Raw genomic sequence first — 18091 nt, forward strand, 5'->3', positions numbered from 1 at the left:
ACACAGTAGTGGGGAGGGGGGAAGGGAGGTAGGAAATATTACATCATTCTGTGTATACCGCCTCAGGACCATGGCAACGGTCTAATATGTACGACCCCTGTACCTGCAGTCCAGTGACCAGGTTTTTCCAGCTCGTTAAAACAGAACTGTACGACTGATGGAAAAGGAGAGATCTGTCTGGATTGTCTACATGTTGGGTTTGTCCACAATATGTATACATTAGCTGTGAGTTTTTATACTTTGGGATTTGCTGAAAGCTACATACGATGACTTTGTCTTCAAACTTTTTTTTGCGCATCTGTCTTTTGGTTCTGTGTCTTTTTGGAAGGTATTTTGTGCTCAGATGTTCAACTGCGAGTGCACGTGTATGATTGTGTGCGTTATATTAACATTTTCAAATGATATTTTGCAGCCTTAAAACTATACACAGTAGACATGCATATACAGGATATGTAAACGCTATATTACACAGACATTTGCAAAACAGTTTGTCCAACAAAAAAAGCAAGATTTTCTGTATTCTACATTTCTTGAAGACAATCATCACTCCACCATAAACTACAATAAAAATAAAGGGTAAAAGAACAGAAATGAAAAGGTATTTATATATTCATATATAATAATACATGGATTTATGGCATCAAATATCCTTTGAAATACCTGAATTACATTCAATGTTACTCTTTGTAGCATATTCAAGTTTCTCTCCCGAGGTAAAAGCCCAGCTGTAGTGGGTAATACAAGACTGTCAGGTTTCTCCTCGCTCCTTTATCTCGCTCTCTACTAAGACCCTAAAATTACATACATTCTTTAATTTCATATTTCTGAGGTAAAGAAATTCTTCCTGAGCATTTCAAACAAGACTACATACTAAGAAAACAAAAGGAATAAGTGAAATAGAAAACAGACACGCTGTAGGAGATGCTGGCTGTGCGGGTGGGTACGTTTTGTTCTGTAAGTGGGATTCTCAGGAAAACTGCAGACAATGAGGAATGTGAGATTGAGAACGAAGGTATGGGTAAGTTAAGGACAACAATGCAAATATAAGAGTAAGTTGTCCGTGAATTGTACAATTTTAAGCATGAGTGTATTACTATTAGTGAGTTAAATGGAAATACATACATTACTACCAAACATGTGTAGCAACATGTTTGGATTTAAAACATGTCATTTGATTTTCTTTTATCTTTTCTTTTGGTGGGGGGGGGGGGGGGGGGGGGGGGGGGGGGGGGGATAAGAACTATCTGTTTGATTTGTTGAGAAGCTCTTCAGAAGGATTCATTTATTGTAATTTTGAGGACCAGCCTGTTAACGCTGCTGATTATGCATTTGGTTTGACATGTTTTTGGTCAAAAACTGTGGTTTGCTGAAATGTTGCTGATCCCAAGCCCTTCTTACTGAATATTTAAGTGACAATCCAATGACTAAATCAACATTAGGATAACATGGAAGTGGACTTGCAATAAATAGGATCCTGAGAGTAGCAGTCAAAGGGGGGGATTTTCCAAACCCTGATTATCCATAATCTTGGACCACGTCACCTAGCAACAAATAATTGATTTTGTCCTGGACCAAGGCTAATCAGGATCTCTGAGAGTATTCAAATAGTACATAATCTGATTTTCCCATTGGCCAAAAGACTAATACACTACCCGACTCAACAAGGCCTATTCATCTTTCTCTTCTTTGGGAAAAATAAAATATTGCGGCTATTCATTTGAAAACAAAAACAGCACACAGTGGCATGCTTCTGCCAGTAAAACAACTTTGTCAGCTCTCCTGTATTGTTGACTTTCTCTGGCTCTTTTGGCTGCATAATCTGTAATTACAAAATAACAACAACAAATTCCCGTGGCTTGCCATATCAAAGCAAAGACAGGGTCGTAATGCAGTCCGAGTACAGTGACTAGCTGCTTTCTCAGTGGTTATACATCTTGCTCCACTCTGTACAAGTGTCCAGTTCTTTCACGGTGGTGTGTGGGCGCACCTTGCAGAAGGCATTCTCAAAGTCTGTGAAGGCTGGGGGTTTAGAGGACGTGGGGAGGCCATGCATTGCCCCGGTGGAGGAGGATGCTGAGGAGAGTGCCTGCTGGCTGATCTGAAGCAGCTCCCACACTGAGAAGCCGTCTGTGCGCTGCAGCACAATGCTCAGCTCCCTCTCGCTCAGGCTGTAGCCATGGGGTGTCAGCGCCTGCAGCAGCACCTGCCTGCGCATACCCACATCTGGCAGGCCAACGTGGTACCGCTTGGCAAAGCTTCGATGAACTGCATCCTGCAGCAGATCTGGCCTACCAGTGGCACATACAAGAATCACCAGACCTGTGGTCCCCACCTGGGCTTTCTCCAGGGCGGTCAGCAGTGTCTGCCTCAGCCCCTCCTCTTCCATGGCCTCCACCTGGCTGAGCAGCACCACTGAGGGCTGCCGTGCCCCTGCCACCTGCAAAAGAGACCCCAGAATGTGCTCTGCCTCGGCCTTCCCTTTAGAGGCCAGCATGGCTCCACTGACGCGGTAGAAGGAAGCCCCCAGCTGTGAAGCCAAAGAACGAGTCAACGTGGTCTTACCCCCTCCCCTGGGGCCAAACAGCAGGACGGTTCTTGGTGGCCGCATCAACGGACTGGGTCTCAACACGGGCCACAAAAGGTCCTCCTCCAGGGCACCCTTCACATGGGTGAGACCGGCCAGCTCGCCCCAACCCAGTGCCGGGCTGCAGTCCAGTAACTCCCCATTGACAAGGTCCAACACCCGGGGATCTGGGCTCTTCATAGTCTCAACAGGCGGAGCACACAGTGGAGAGCGTTTGTGGGCCTGGGTGTGGTGCTGCTGTTGGATGAAGCCTTGCTCCGCCACGCCATTTTCTCCCGTCATGCCTGCTGGAGGGCTGTACTCCCCTGCTGCCCCATACTGAGGAGACACCATGGGCTGGGAGGAGGGCTTACTGGGCTTAAAGGTTTGAGGGTCTGTGCTGCCTGAACTGCTGAAGCCGTTTCCCCGGCACTCTGTTTTGTCATTCACACTGTAGGGTGAGTTTCCCCCAGCCTTCAAGGGGTCATAGCTATATTTCCTGTAACGAGATCCGTCTCCACTCTCATCCTCTTCTACGCTCATCTCAAATGCTTTTCTTTTTAATGTTCCTCCAGATTCAGATGTCCCGAGGTTGGCGCTCTGGTAACTGTAGCTACCTCCTACAATGGTGGGCCTTGAGGGAACGGGAGTAGGGGCTGGTAGACCTGAGTGCAGGTAAGTTGCAGAGGGGTGGCCGTAGCTGGGGGCAAGGCTGGTCTGGGGTGGGTATGTGCTTGGGGGGTAGTTATAGACAGGTGTGGTAGGGCTATAGCTGGGCACCAGAGTGGGGGCGGACTGGAGAGTGTGGAGGGAAGCAGGGGGAAGTGCTGCACTGGGTTGGGGACAGTACCCTGAGGAAAGATAGGTGCCATTGTAGCTAGAGGGGTACTCGCTGGAGCCACTGCAGGAGCTGCTGCCACTGTAGCCAGAGTCTGAGAGGTTACTGTTCACCACCGACACGCTGCCAACCCCCGGAGGGCCAACAGATGTGGCTACAGCCTTGGAACCTGAGAGGCTGTCATGGCCTCCAGGGGGCCCCAGGGTATAGGAGGCATCAGCGCTGTGCGTCAGTGGCCAAGGCTCCAGCTCAGTCTTCTGGGCGTTGAGCCCCCCAAAGGCCCCTGGCTCTGGGTAGGTGCCCACAGCAGGTGGCCGGTCATACGGTGAGTCCAGCACACCAGCATACTTATCAGCATAGCGCTTCAACAGGTTGGAGGCTGTGAGAGCAGAGATGTCGTCGTTGGCCCAGGCGTAGTTGTAGGAGCTGCGGCCGCGGCCAGCGTACAATTCCGACTTGTGGGCCGGAGAGGAGGTGGTCGAGGAGACGTCCAGGTGCTGCTCAGGCCACTGGCTGAGAGCCTGGGCATGCTCTGGGTTCCAGTGCATCTTTAACAAGCCTGACAAAAGAAACACACAGGGAAACCAGGTCATAATTTTCATCTAATTACAATTAGTTAATAAGATATTGGAGGCGTAGGAGAGATTTTATCTTCCATTTAAGTCCATATAGCATCTTTATCATATGATTCCATGACTGAAAAATAGAGAATTATTTTGTTTCTCACTCCATTTGCTTTGATTGATAAGATAATAATTTTCAAAATCAAACTAGCATTTACTTATATGCAAACTGCATCCAAGGTTGCAAGGTATATATTTATGCCAATATATAAAAAAACTTACGTGTGACTTATGTGAAATGGCTCTTTCAGTGTTACAATTTTAATCCTTACATTTTTTATTTGACACAATCTCTGCGAGAGGTGAGACTCTGCAGACTCATCTATTAAAAAGAACAAAAAACTTCACATTTAAATTATAACAGGAATCATTTTTTAGATATTGTTTATTTATTAAGTGACACAAAACGGTTTGGACTACTGTATATGTCACTCACTTCAACCAGAAATAATAGTTAATTTGATATATATTAGTGAACTAGACAGTGCAAAGTTTAGACACTCCTCCGTGAGTTTTTCCCCACTATCCTGTGCACAGTGACACATGGTCTGAGGACAAGAGGAGCTCAGATTTCCCAAAGAGGAAGGCAAAAGGAGGTGGAGGGATAGAGAGAAAGAATGAAAGAAAAAAAAGAAAGAAAGAAAGCAGATTGGTGGGCTGGATGTGTTGTTTTGCAGTTTTCCAGCTTATGTCGGAGTAGCGATAAGATCCCACTACTACTCCCTGTGCTGCATCTGCAGGTCTCCCAGAGGAGCTATTGTTATCTCCCCGTGCATGTTGCTCTGAATGCCTGCTCTTTCCACACTGCACCCCCCCCCCCAGCCTACCACCCACCAATCCACCCACCCACAGTACACCAGAGCTCCAAAGGCCCAGTGGCCGGCTGGACAGAGGGAGGGAGAGGGGAAGGAGGGTTTGAGTGAGTGAGTGAGTGAGTGAGTGAGTGAGTGAGTGAGTGAGTGAGTGAGTGAGTGTGTGTGTGTGGACAGTGGTGAGGAGAGAGTGAGAAAGAAAGAAAGAAAGAGGGGGGTTGGGTTTGGAATAGTGTGCTATTCATCAGCACAGTCTCCCATGGAACATTGGGAAAGTGGAATGTCTGTTCCTCTGGCTGACTTCAGCACCGGCTGAGGTCTGATTGATCATGGCTGCTGCACATTGCCGAGCTAACAGCTAACTTTTGTTTCGTGAATTGCGTCCCCCCCACCATGTCATGTCATGCAAAGGCCTTATTTTCCAGTAAAATATTCCACTGGCATTGCGTCTGCAATGTGTGGAACTTCTTCTTCCCAAATATATATAAAGCATCTGCTCATTTTCAGTGTCTATTCTGTTTACCCACTCACTCCCATTTTAAATGTGTCTATGTTGTTCAACTGTGCATTTTGTGCATGTGTTTATGTGTGTATTTACCACATATATCCCAATATCATAGTAATAACATCGTCTATTTCATGAAGACTAGCACTACCTCTTGCCAAGGCTTTAGCTTGACATTCCACACATAGCTAGGCATTATTGAACTGTCACAATTTACCCTGAGGTGAGGACTACTCAGAAACAGGGAGGTAAAAAGGAATATGGCAGAAGCCGTCATTACTGGTCTATCTGCTTTTCCTTCAGTGGACGCCTGATGATTCATTATTCATAGCTGTCTGTGGATGTGGAGCCAGGCTTCTTATTGCCATTTAAATCGAAATCGCAATATCCACAATCTGCGATTGTGCTGCTGCTCTCCCGCTCTCTAGCTCACTCCTAAACTTTGGCCTCTTTCTTTACCCGCTTTCCAAACCTCCCCATGTGTGTTTCCAGATTACGCCCGTTATTTATTCAGTCAGATGAGACCGGCAGACCAGATGGCCGTTGGATTATCATGTCCTTCATATTCAAATCCATTGCCTTAAGTTCCCAATGGCCAAAACCAGTTCAAGTACTTCCCTAAGCTTCAGTCAATCCACACACCCACAGCAACAAGAAAAATTCTCACACACTATTAAGTTGTATTTTTCCAAACATTTTGAAGACATTGTCTTGTACACACCCAGATGACCACATATTTTTGTGGTCTTGACTCGCAGGCCTTTGTATGGGCTGCAGAAACCATATATGTCCTGCAGGCCCTTCCCATCTGCAGCCCAACCAGTTTGTGAGCAGCCCCAATAATGGGGCCTGTGTGTGACAGAGATGGATGAGAGCCCAGGGGAGCTCATAAAACCTGCAGTGGGGAGGGAGGGATGAAAGAGGGAGGGATGGAGCGAGGGAGGGAGGGAAAAGAGTGGACAGCAGGCGCTTCGTCCTCTCTAAGCGGACTGGAGCGGACATTAGAGGACTCAGTGAGGCGGTCTAACTGCTGTCCACTCCATCATTAGAGTAGCACCAATACAGAATGGACTTCTCTCACACTGCTCCCTTGACCAACATAATGACCAGCTGCTCATACCTGGAGAACCAATTCACTGTTACATCTGAAAGTAATTACTTTCTATCTTTTAGTCTAGTATTTTAAAATAGTCCATTATACTCTATAATGCTGTTTGTACACAGTGGGTCAGATGAGTGAAAACATGCAGTTTAGCTGTTTCTTTATAATTAGATCTTGCCTTCTGCTGGACTGTGGTCTTTAGAGCAGTAGCTATGCACAATAAACTAAGCAAGCTCTAATCTAAACTTCTGCTGAAATCAGAGTAGATTAATTCACTGGAGGGGCACAAAGAAAGCTAAGATTAGAAGGAGGAAATCAGGACAATGTGGACACACTGTGGGAAGCAGTGAAATCATTAAATTAACTTCAATATATGTTTCAGTTCGATGCTGGATTGTAAATGACCCTACACAACAGAAAAAAAATAGGACATTGCTAATATGTGTGAATTTCATAATCCTATCTTATCTCCTATAAAAGTAGCCATGCTACATCCTTTACTTAAATCAGGATACATTTTCAGCTCTAATGTTGTTGCATTTCCCTTTCCTGCCACAGCCTCCCGTCAACTCATCTTACTCACATTAGCGGAGGATTATGAATAAACACACGTATTAAAAATGGACATCATGTTTGAAAATGGGAATCCTGTCCTCATTTAATAGGAAGTTTTTGTTGCAGTTGTCAATAAATAAGTAAAGCTCCTCTGCAATCCTTTCAAGTGGGTAGGAAAAGTGCTCTACAAATAAAGATTATTATTATTATTATTATTAAGTATTTTAGATATTTTATCATTAATCAGTTGCATTGCTGACTTTATGGTGAACAGAAATCAGATGTGATGACCAAGTTAAGTACACATAAATATGATGTGACCAGATTGCTTTTCTACTGACTGATGGCCTTACTTGGCTGCGAGGAGGTTGATAAGAACCTTGTGTGTATATGCACATGACACTTCCCACTGTGTGTGTGTGTTCTCGGCCCCTAGAGAAACAGATGTTCTTCTGCTGACCGCCTTACTGTCTGTGCGGCCATTGTGGCGGACGCCCGTCCAGCAGACGTGCACAGCTCGGACAATCCAGTTGGCTCTGAGACAAAGCCTGAAGGATCCTATTGTCAGGGGCCTGTCTAATTATGGAAATCTTATTAATCTATTCAGCAGCAGTCCACTGACAGCTTTTGTGTCAGCCTGGGATTTATTGAGGGACCAGTGTGAGCTGCATCCTATTGTAGGAGTGCGTGATGAAGACAGTGGCACAGCTCTCTTCAGCCGAAACCAGCTTTACTTTAGGAGGCCCTAAAATTAGAATTAGACCACTTATGGCTCACCGAGGGAGGGGGTGTGAAGTTAGGTTAATTTGCGATTCCTGCCCTCAAATGCTTCTGCCATCCAAAAAGTCACTGACTCTCATGTTGACTGGGTGAATGAGAAGTAGCTTTTGACCCATTAAGGCTGTGTTGTGGTTTCCTATAAAAGAAGTATCAGTGGGTAAGGTGAAACGTTATCTTGGCAGGAAGCCCGGAGGTGGACGGCTCCAGTGCTGTTTCACAGCTCCCCTGAGGTTGCTTTCCCCTTCTCCTTTCCCGGCACTTTTGTTTTCCCTGCCCTGAGGAACAAAACAGACACGGATGCAACAACCCTTCTGGGACAGCATGCTATTAAACTGTGCCGATTGTGAAGAGGTCGCTTGTAAACAAGATCAATCCAATCAGGGGCTCTATTCAGGACTGAGCTCTACCCCCACCCACTGACCAGAGAATACTGCCAGCATCTCCACTCCATCGTACACCTCCATACGGAGGCACAAATCAGGGAGTGAAATGTGCTTGTTCTTAGATCTGTAAATTTTGTGATACTCTGTTCCTAATTTCTTCTTTTTTATTTACATTAATAATAAGAGCTAGCATGTGGCAGACCTGCAGATGGTAGCTCAGCTGGTCAACTTCACAATTACAAAAAACACTACACCAAGGAAAAAGGCAAGCAGTTACAGCAAAATTAAAAAGTTGTTCAGAAGTTTGTGAAATGTATTTTTTCTGTGGAGAAATTGAGCAGCCAAACCACTCCTCTCTGCTCCAAATGAATCTGCTGCCCCCAAAGACCTGCACATTAAAAAGGGGCACTGTCTGAAGTAAAATATGTCGTGAGAATTTCTAGGGTGTGAACTCACTTTATGCCGAAAACTAAATTCTTTTAATACTTCTAAACAAAAAGTTGCAGAAAAGGGCAGCGTCAAATTGTTTTCAGAATGCTGCTCTGGCTGAGGCACTAAGTCAAGGATTCAATTTAGTCAACATCTCAAACAGCCACTTTCAAGAGAAAAGCTTTAAATGAATGCAGTTACAATTAAAAGGCACACAGCCGTATCAAAAGGGGAATGACAGAAAGAGGCAAGTAGGGCAGAGTGCGACAGACACTGTATTTGTGCTGATAAATCACAAACTTCATGCTCTGATGACTGCATCGGTTGTTATGTATTCAGTGAGTGCAAGCTGATCAATGATTTATCGGATGAAACTCCTGCTTGCTGGACATAAATACGTAGAAAAAAATGACGTTTTTAACCTTTAAACACTTCTGTGCATTTTAGACAAACATGTCCAATAAAATGCTTTAAACAATCAAGAACTGAGTTTGTCGTGCAAAAGGAAAAGCATCTGCACTTGGCATCCAAGGTGGGTTAAATCAAGGGCAACTGGACTTGCTATAAGATACTTGAAGACGTTTTTAGCCTCTCATGCAAGAGGCTCAGGATCTGTTATTTATCAGTTTGTTATTTTGATTTGTTGTTCACTCTTGAAGCCCTGTAAGTCCTCTGTTCTCAAGTTCACTGTGATTTATGACACTAATATCAAGCAGGACATTCTCACTAGGCTGTGGCTGCCGTGCCGCTGCATACTACATGGACTGTCATAAAAACACCAATCTGAGAGGCCAGGCCACATTTCACAGCATGGGAGGTGGAGACAGTGGAAAATTTCTCTCCGGACGTTACAATAAAATACACATTTTATCAGCTCTTGCACAGTTTGTACCAACATAATAAAGAAGTGTGACGAATTCCTCTCATGTATTGCAAATTAAGTATGTTGTACTATGCTCATGTTACAAAATGTCCAGTTACTTTGTAGAATAGCACCCCACAGATGATGAACAGCTTCTGTTATCCTGTGGGGTACTGCCAAAAAAGCTGTTAAAAGAAGTGCGAGGTCAGTCCTTGAGAACCTTCCCGAACCGCCTTAAGACAGGGGTAATGCGCACTTCGGACAACAGGATCATAATTTATCAGACATGAATAATTGGGCATTGCCAGGGAAAATTATTATAAATCTATGCATTAGTCACAGGGCTGCTATCAATCAAAAGAAACACAATCCCACACTCCCACTCTGCCTCTCGCTCCCTCTGGCTCATCTGCTCCCTCTTTCATGGCCCTAAAAAGATGTAATAACAGAAGTGCGGGAGCTCTGGTGAGGTGTTCTGCACACCTGCTGCCCAGAGCACGAGCAGACGCAGCTCTTTTCAAACACGCCTCACCGGTCCAATCCCGGGGGGAAGGAGTCCATCTCCTGCAGTGGCATTGAGGGATGTCCTCTGTGTGTGTCTCTCTATGGACAGAGAGAGAACTATCTGTACTCCATGTATCACAATGACTGTTTTACTTACACTATTTTTTTTATTCTTCCCCCCTTTGGGGATGTTTCAGGCCGGCTGTCACAATAGTTTTTGTCAGTGCGTGCAGCTAATATGGTTTTATTAGAAGAGAAGGACATGGTGACAACACCGAGTATTTTGCAGCAGAAAACAGAATAATAAAATCATACTGCCCTTGTCTATAGTAAAATATATTTAGGATAAATGACAATTATTGTTCAAAACCAGTTTATGAACAGAAATATGAATCTCCAATTCATTAGCAGACTAACGAATATTCAGAGTGTCGTTAAAAGTTGCTGTTTTGCAGAGTGGATGGAGGGGAGCATTAGCCAAACTACTTGATGGCATTTGTTAAACATTGATTAACAACAACAAACGTGTTTAGAATTGCTAATGATAGTGCAGCAAAAAAGCAAATTCCCATCTGAGAGTGTGCTCGTTTTACAGCCCTTTTCTCTGCGCTCTCCAAAACTGGAAAGCCTCCGGAATAATTGCTGGATGCGTCACTTCATGCTCGTAATTTTAGAAACAACTCCCCCATCCCCCGTGCCTGCTAACGCACGTCCACAAATGGCAGACCCCGCCTCCGCCCTTCAAGAAAAACAGGGTCCCTATTTTCTGGGACTGCAGGCTGGCTTTAGGTCATTGTGTCCACTAATATATCAAAGAACAGCTGTCCTAAGGCTCTGTGAAAACCAATCACCCCTTCCATCTGTCTCATTCGCCCAATCTCTGTTCCATCTCCCCCTCTTCAGCTCCATCTTTTCCTCGCAATCTCCATCTCCCTTATTCCCCTTATTCCCAGTAAGCATGTTGCATTGCCTCCTTTCTGTCCAAATCCCCTGGCCCCCTCTGTGCCTCCCAGCTCTGGGATTTGTTGTTTTCTGTTGTTTTCACAAATAAGGGAAAGCTCAATATGTTATATAACAGCCACACGTCTCTCTATGTCAGTGCATTTTATGATCACTGCACTGCAAACACCTAATGGCATAACAATTCAAGTGTGTTATTTCTCAAGTGTAGTCATTTACTAATTAGCTGTGCTGGTGTGAAAGACGCGGTGACTCATTGTCAGGCTCTGAATTCTGCTGTCTCAGGAATCCAGTGAAGTGTTGCCATCCAAATGAGCCTCACCACCTTGCTTCATAATTGGGCCCTTAAAGGGGAGCGGAGTTCTCCTTAATGAGCCGATGAACCTTCGGAGAGACAGAGCACAGGGCCAGTGGACACAATAGGGCCATGGGTCTCTAACCTTCATTTCTTGTGGACACAGACGCATGGAAACACACATACACACGACAGACACACACACACACATACACACACACACACACACACACACACACACACTGGGGGCTAATTAGAGCCTATTCACACCCTGCACTAATGATCCCAGCTTTTATTCACACACACTTTAGCAGGCCGTTTGTTTACCAAAGGGCCTCACAGGCCTCTTCACTGCTCCGCTCATACCATTCTGCATACAATAGGGATATACGCTGGCGAAGCCCTCCAACCTGCTCCTTCAGGGGCCAGGATAAGATCTACTCCTTCTTTTTTTTCTTTACAAACTACTCCATGACTTAGCCGAGTCATTCACAAAGACACTTGCACAAAACATAAAAACAGAGCCAGAGAGAGAAAGGAGAAGGAGAGGGGTCAGTCAGAGGAGAGCTATAAAAACTGCCAGATCTAGACTCCTGTGTGTAGTTGCTCTCTCTCTGTCTCTGTGTGCGCTGTTTTAAAAGAAAAGGTATCGCTACACGAACGGGGGCCCCCAGCAACAAGAGTTAAGGCACTCCTGGGTTGGCGGCCTGGGAATGATTTAAGAGTGTGTTTGAAGTACAGATTACAGATTCTTTGTACCAAATCCCTCCAGGAGTATCCGTGGCCCCTGGAATCTCTCTCAGGTTTCTTCTCAGGTCCGGCCGTGGCTGCTCGTCCCAGCTTGAAGTCCTCTGGACTGGCCGGAGATGAGGACCAAGGCCGGACACAACAGGGAAGAATGAGACACACACACACACTGGCTGAATGCGGGACCTTTTTAAGAGTAGTCCTGAAAACAAAGGCTTAAGTGTGTTGGTACCTGCCCTAAACGTGTGTCACCACGTGTGCATTTACACACTGGGACCCGTTTATGTGCAGGGGCAGAAATGCCTACAGCGGGAGTCAGAACTAACGTTGGGAAGCGGGAATGCTCCATTCCCACAAAGGGGATTCCAACATGGAGGTGAGAGTATTCGCATGTCCTGCACATATGCAAAGTCCCTCACAGTCGGAATTTTTTTGCCCAGCACAATCATGACTACAGTCTTTAACTAAAAGACAGTGAGCTGCAGTGTCACCAGTGAGCACAGGGGTGTGTTTGTGTGTCACTGGTCCGAGAGTAAACAACGGGACTGCCTAACAACCTAACACCGCTGTGTGCGATCATACGTTCCCTGTGTCTACAGACTACTCACACTAGCGGGCTGTTCTGAAACGATCTCAAGCCCTGCGAAAGCTCGGCAGAACAGAGCAACTCTGTACGTGGAAAAACCATCCAGCTACTGGGCAGCGCAGATGAAAACCAGCATCCTGATCATAAAAGAAAATCACACACAAAGGCTAGTACGTAGTTTACGGGAAGATTCCCATGAAGGAGCAGCAGTGTGCCCTGTCTGAAGGCATGCTAACTATTCCACCAGCAGTTTGGGACATTCTTGGACGTGCTGTTCACTTAAAGAAGCAGGGAGAGTGTGTTCAGTCAGTATGGACTCTGATGGGAATCAGAGCAAGCATGCAAATTAATGGTCTATCAGTGTTATCGCGCAATAAGACGAATAAACAGATTTTAAAGGGAAAAATGCACAGAATGTTCTGGGAGATCTGAAATTAAATCAACCGAGAGCCACTTGTGAGAGGACATGTTTCATAACAACACAAACTACTTATTCGTCTGGAAACAATTCGAAATACCATTCATCTGATGAGTGACTGAATAATAACACTGGCTATTTCAAGGGTGAAATTCACAAAAAGAAAACAAAGTGTCAGGGTTACTGTCAAACATCCGCTCATGACGCTTTAATCAAGGGTGACTTGTCTGGTTTGAATTCTCACACCCACACACTCGCCTTACACATCCATGTTTTGGATGCTAAGAAAACAAAATCAGATTTTTTTTTTTACCATCCATCATGTAGTAATACTTTTTAAATGAACCATTCTGTTTGATTTCTCCCTCTTTTCTTGTAACTGTCATGCCGATAATGCTCCTTTGAGGTGAATTAAAGAGTTGGGAAAAGGGAGCTCTTGAGGCAGAGGCCACAGAGTCAGCCCCATGCTGGCCAGCAAACAATGCTGTTTTGGAGAGCCGGAGCGCTGGACTCAAATGAAACCTGGTGGGAGGGTGCAAAGAGGAGGGGGGGAGGCCAAAACTGGACACGTTAGTTATTAGGTCAGCATTGAAGGGAGAAAAGAGAGAGAAAAGGGGGGAAAGGAGGGAGAGTGTGTGTGTGTGGTGGTAGTATTGGTAAAATGACACTGGCAGAGCTGAGGGGTTTCTGCTGCTTAAAGCATCAGCCCTGCAACCTCCCTCTGTCCATCTTCCTTCCCCCATCTCTATCTTCCGCCTGTTGATGAAACATTCAGACAGGGCCAGTGCCCAGGGTTTAACGTTTCCACAGTGCACGTCAAGGAAAAAGTCAGGTTTTGGCACTGAAGTGTGCACATTTTCACAGTTACCCGTGCATTTTCCCTTCTGTTTACAAACTACAGAACACAGTGTCCACTCTTGCTTATTTTTAGAGAGGGGGCTCATTGATTCAGGCAAAGTCCAGTGAAGTCAACTAGGGCTGTTTGGTGCGACATGCAGTAGGTTAGAGAGAAAAAAGTGTGTAGTGTACTCACTATAGGGGACGATAGGACTCAGCATTCTGTGGAGCTGGTCTCAATAAGGGGGAATGCTGTTTTGGGAATGCCAGCTAAGGTTAGCATCCGTCCGGCTGTAGTCCATCACTTGCATGAGCTCGCACTGACAACAGAACAGCCCTGAGAGAGAGAGAGAAAGAAAGAGAGAGGTGAGGCAGTTACAGACTGCTGCACAATGTCTGGACAAACACTCACATGTCAACCAACCCTTTCACACGAGCTCACACAGCAACCCAAACCTGGACATACACAAACCAGTATTCACCCCAAGTATGATAGAATTACTGACCAACCTGAGAACCCTATCAGTGTGACGAAAACACACATACACTCACACACACGCACACGGTCTGCCAAATTGACGCACACAAGGGTATTCATTATAGGCAGGCATTAAGCTGATTGTGAAGCTGCGCACAGCCTCTAAAGAGGGCTTTCTAAATCTGCCTCACAAAAAGACTCATGCATACCATTGCTACGTGCACTGGGGCAATAAAGACTGCATTCTTAGGAGACCAGACACTTTTGGGAGCTGCATAAGGAAAACGCAGTTGCAAAAAATGTTTTCTGTAATGACTGAGTTTCTCTTTTCACGTTATCTAATAAATGAATACCTCTGTTTTAAAATTTTAATCATACTTAACAAATGTATTAAATTAACATATTTATTAAATTAATTCAACTCACTATGCAATTTCAAAGGTAAGGCAAAATGAAATATAGTTTATCTCGATTCTGGTTTGGGTTGCAAATGTCATGCACAGATTAAAGACAGTTTAATCCTCCAGTTTCTATTGTTTTATTCTGACGTGAGGCACTTCTCTGAGCAAACCCATGAGATTAAAACAACGGTCTGATTTTAAAAAAAATTTTTTGGGTTATTTCTCAAAGCACAATTTTTAGCCACACTGGTGCAAAGTTGCTTAAGCAAATATAATGTAAAAACAATAGAGAGATAACTAACATTGTCTTTCAGTTTTTTTAAATCTGTGAAAACATTTTTAGCCACACGCACCCATTTAAATGTTTCTGTAAATATACAGTCCATCTACAAGAAAATGTGAAGCTACTTTATCTAATGAAAAAACAAAATCACAAACAAAACATCAACAATGTCCAATACATAAAGCATCTTAACAGCATTTAGCAGAAGTAATGCAACATTACTGCATTTACTGCTTTAGCAAATTATTACAGCACATTATTACAGAGACTCTATCTTTCTTAGTATCTATAAAAACAAACATCACATCGGTAACCAATTTACATTCACTCATATCATATCATTCATATGGAAGAGGTATTATGCAATGACCACACGGCTGTCTGCAGACACCAACAGGCTTCCCGCAAACACACAACCTCCGGCTCCGACCCCCTCTGCTCTAACTGACTGACTGTCAACTTTTAACACTCAGCCCAGAACAACTAACTTCACTACAGCGGCAAACCACAGCTTCCACTTAAAACAAACACAGCCCTGCAGGCAGAGTTCGGAGGTCTGGGTTGCTCAGAGAAACGACTCACAGCCAGTGGCCAAAGAGGAGAGCTGCTACAACGTGCTCAGCTCCCGTCCTCCTCCAACTTCAGCCAGCCAGCAGAGCCAAGTCAAACAGCAGGCAGAGCAACGGGCAACGGCAGCAGATCAACACAGAGATGCCGAGAAGACAGGCAGCCTTACCTATTCATGCCTGCATGTCCTCCATCAGATCTGAAAGCGCTACGATAATCCCTGGAGCAGACCAGACTCGTGTGTGTGCACTGCTATGCTTTTTTTCCACATATGGGACACAACTCCACTCTCTCTCTCCCCCTCCCTCTCTCCCTCCCTCTCTCTCTTTCTCTCTCTCTCTCTGGCCAGTGACAACAGAGTGAGCACTCAGCTCCCCTCCCCCATGGATCTCCCATCCCCCTCTCCCCTCCCCTCCTTCTCTCTCTTTATGCTAAAAGTATTTAAGTATGGAGATAGAGTGAGAGAGAGAGAGAGAGAGAGAGAGAGAGAATAAGGGGAGGGCAGCAGAGGGGGTGGAGGACTGACCAATCATGCTCTGAAGGAGAGAGAGGGCGATCATACTGAAGCTTGGACACAGAGGACAGTGGAGAGAGAGAGACAGAGTTTTTGTTTGGAGGGAAATATGTGAGTTTGGTTTGCCCTGGGATTTAAGACAGAACTGAAGGAACAGTGGTCTGATTGTGGTGAAAACACACTGAGGAACAATCTCTTATTTCTTCTCTGACTGACTAAAACAGACGATGACCAAGTTTCTTGAAAGATGTAATTGTTTACTCATAACGTATTACTCATTAAAAAGTAATTACATTACTTAAAGCTGGGGTAGGCAATTTACTTCAGAAGCATTTTTTGGTCTATTTGTTGAAATTCTCTTTGCATCCTGACAGCAATCAATAAATCACATGCTCTGACATCAGATCTCTCGTGGTCGTGGTTGTAGGACTGCAATAAACACGGCCAGTCCTATCATTTCATGAGGTCCATGTATAATGATTGACGGCCAACCAGCCTGTCTACCTACCTACCTGTGCGTACTCATTGTGCATGAAAATGTGTTTTGGGGGAGTGGCTTTGGAGGGAGGCCTGAAGGGAAGAGATAGGATTTTTTTGAGTTGAATACTTTCTAGCTGACTCTTGTTAGTTTCTCCAATATTACCTAACCTAGCTTTAACTAATCACTCAAGGGCAGAGAAAATATGTTATGTAATATGTATGCAAAGTAACAATAAAGTATGATTTACTTCAACAAAGAAACCCTTAAAGTGCAACTACTTTGTTTTGTTTTTCAAAATCATCATTGTGTGTGGTCCTAAACGCTCACTACGAGCGTACTACCATTTTCAGTCACTGAGCCTCCATTGAAACAGTTTGTAGCCCCTTCTGGGGAGGCCTACCACCCACTTTAAAAAAACCTCTGGCATAGGCATAGCTTACGGCACTCCTCGTAAGCGCACAGAATTTTAAAACAAGACAATGGTCATCAACGTTTAGTTACAACTCTATACTAATGAAAGATGGAAAGCAATGGATTGACACTGACTTTTGATTTAATATAGAATTTAAAATAAATTAACTGACTGGAGAGCCAGAGCTCAGTGTTATATTTTATTTTCTACATTTTTTCTGTAACAAAATATTCTCTTTAAGAAAACCTGTTTTGTTGAGGTCAACTTATTCTTAGACCGACAGACTGAGCACACTGTTTTAAAGGAGGGTGGATTATAATGGGAACACTGTGGTGTCAGGTGTGACTGTGTGGGCAATGGCAAATGGTCTGCATGGCTCACGGGTCAGGTAGGAGGTTCGCAGACTTTTGCTTAGGGCTCCAGAAAGGTTGCATGTCAATTTAAGTGTTGCTCTTTAATTTTGTGCTGGTGCTCCTAAAATATTCAGATGGGAGCACCAGTGCTAATAGTGGAGAATCATCTCAAATTGTATACCCTCACAAGTCTTATTGTTCTTACTGCTAAAAAAGTAACCACATTATTGTAATATTGATGCTGACACTAACAGATATCATAAATAAGAAAGGAAGGGTTCTAGCCCTGTGTAACAAGTTTTCTCTTTTTAGCAGATTAGGTTTCTGGCATTCACAGTAAAATCTTTCAAAGAGAGCAAAATCCAAAAACTACACATGCAATAGTTCTAGCAAATACCACAATAAATAGTGTTCTATATATTTGATGTGTTTATGACCAAATCATTGTCACTCAAAAATCTATCTCGTGGTCAGGTGCTGTTTCCAGTTTCACTTACACGCTCTTCACACACAGCTGTCAGGCTGTTTTTAGTGCCACACTGAGGGCCACATGGCCCAGTCATCTCCTCTTGTTACACGGTGCCGGTACTCAAGTCAAGCATCCCTGTTTGCTGCCGCAAAAGACACAGGATACCCCACCACCACACACACAGTCCACCACAAATATTCATATACAAGTGAGCACATAGAGTGAGCAGACCACCTGAAAATAGAGTGGGACATTGTGATCATATGTTCGGTGTCCTGAGCATCCAATGCACTAAATCATATGACAGGCATTATGGAAAGTGTTTGCTTTCACA

The 18091-nt window shown here is 44.5% G+C and overlaps 1 protein-coding gene across 10 annotated transcripts in view; it reads right to left on the reverse strand.

The window, feature by feature from the left end:
- Positions 1 to 1214: 1214 nt before the first annotated feature.
- The window catches only part of fignl2 (fidgetin like 2), a 48818-nt gene continuing 31941 nt past the window's right edge, over positions 1215 to 18091 (reverse strand). For 9 of the 10 annotated variants that reach the window (XM_046055598.1, XM_046055596.1, XM_046055595.1 and 6 more), the window contains 2 exons: positions 13996 to 14136; positions 1215 to 3960 (listed from right to left, as the gene is read on the reverse strand). In XM_046055598.1, coding sequence (XP_045911554.1) covers positions 1919 to 3960; positions 13996 to 14020 — 2067 coding nt within the window. In that variant the 5' untranslated portion in view covers positions 14021 to 14136 and the 3' untranslated portion in view covers positions 1215 to 1918. Of the gene's footprint in view, positions 3961 to 13995; positions 14137 to 15697; positions 15817 to 18091 lie in introns of those variants that run through there. The other variant, XM_046055600.1, reaches the window with a different exon arrangement.

The sequence above is a fragment of the Micropterus dolomieu genome, linkage group LG08 (genome assembly GCF_021292245.1).
Source record: "Micropterus dolomieu isolate WLL.071019.BEF.003 ecotype Adirondacks linkage group LG08, ASM2129224v1, whole genome shotgun sequence".
Lineage (NCBI taxonomy): Eukaryota > Metazoa > Chordata > Actinopteri > Centrarchiformes > Centrarchidae > Micropterus > Micropterus dolomieu.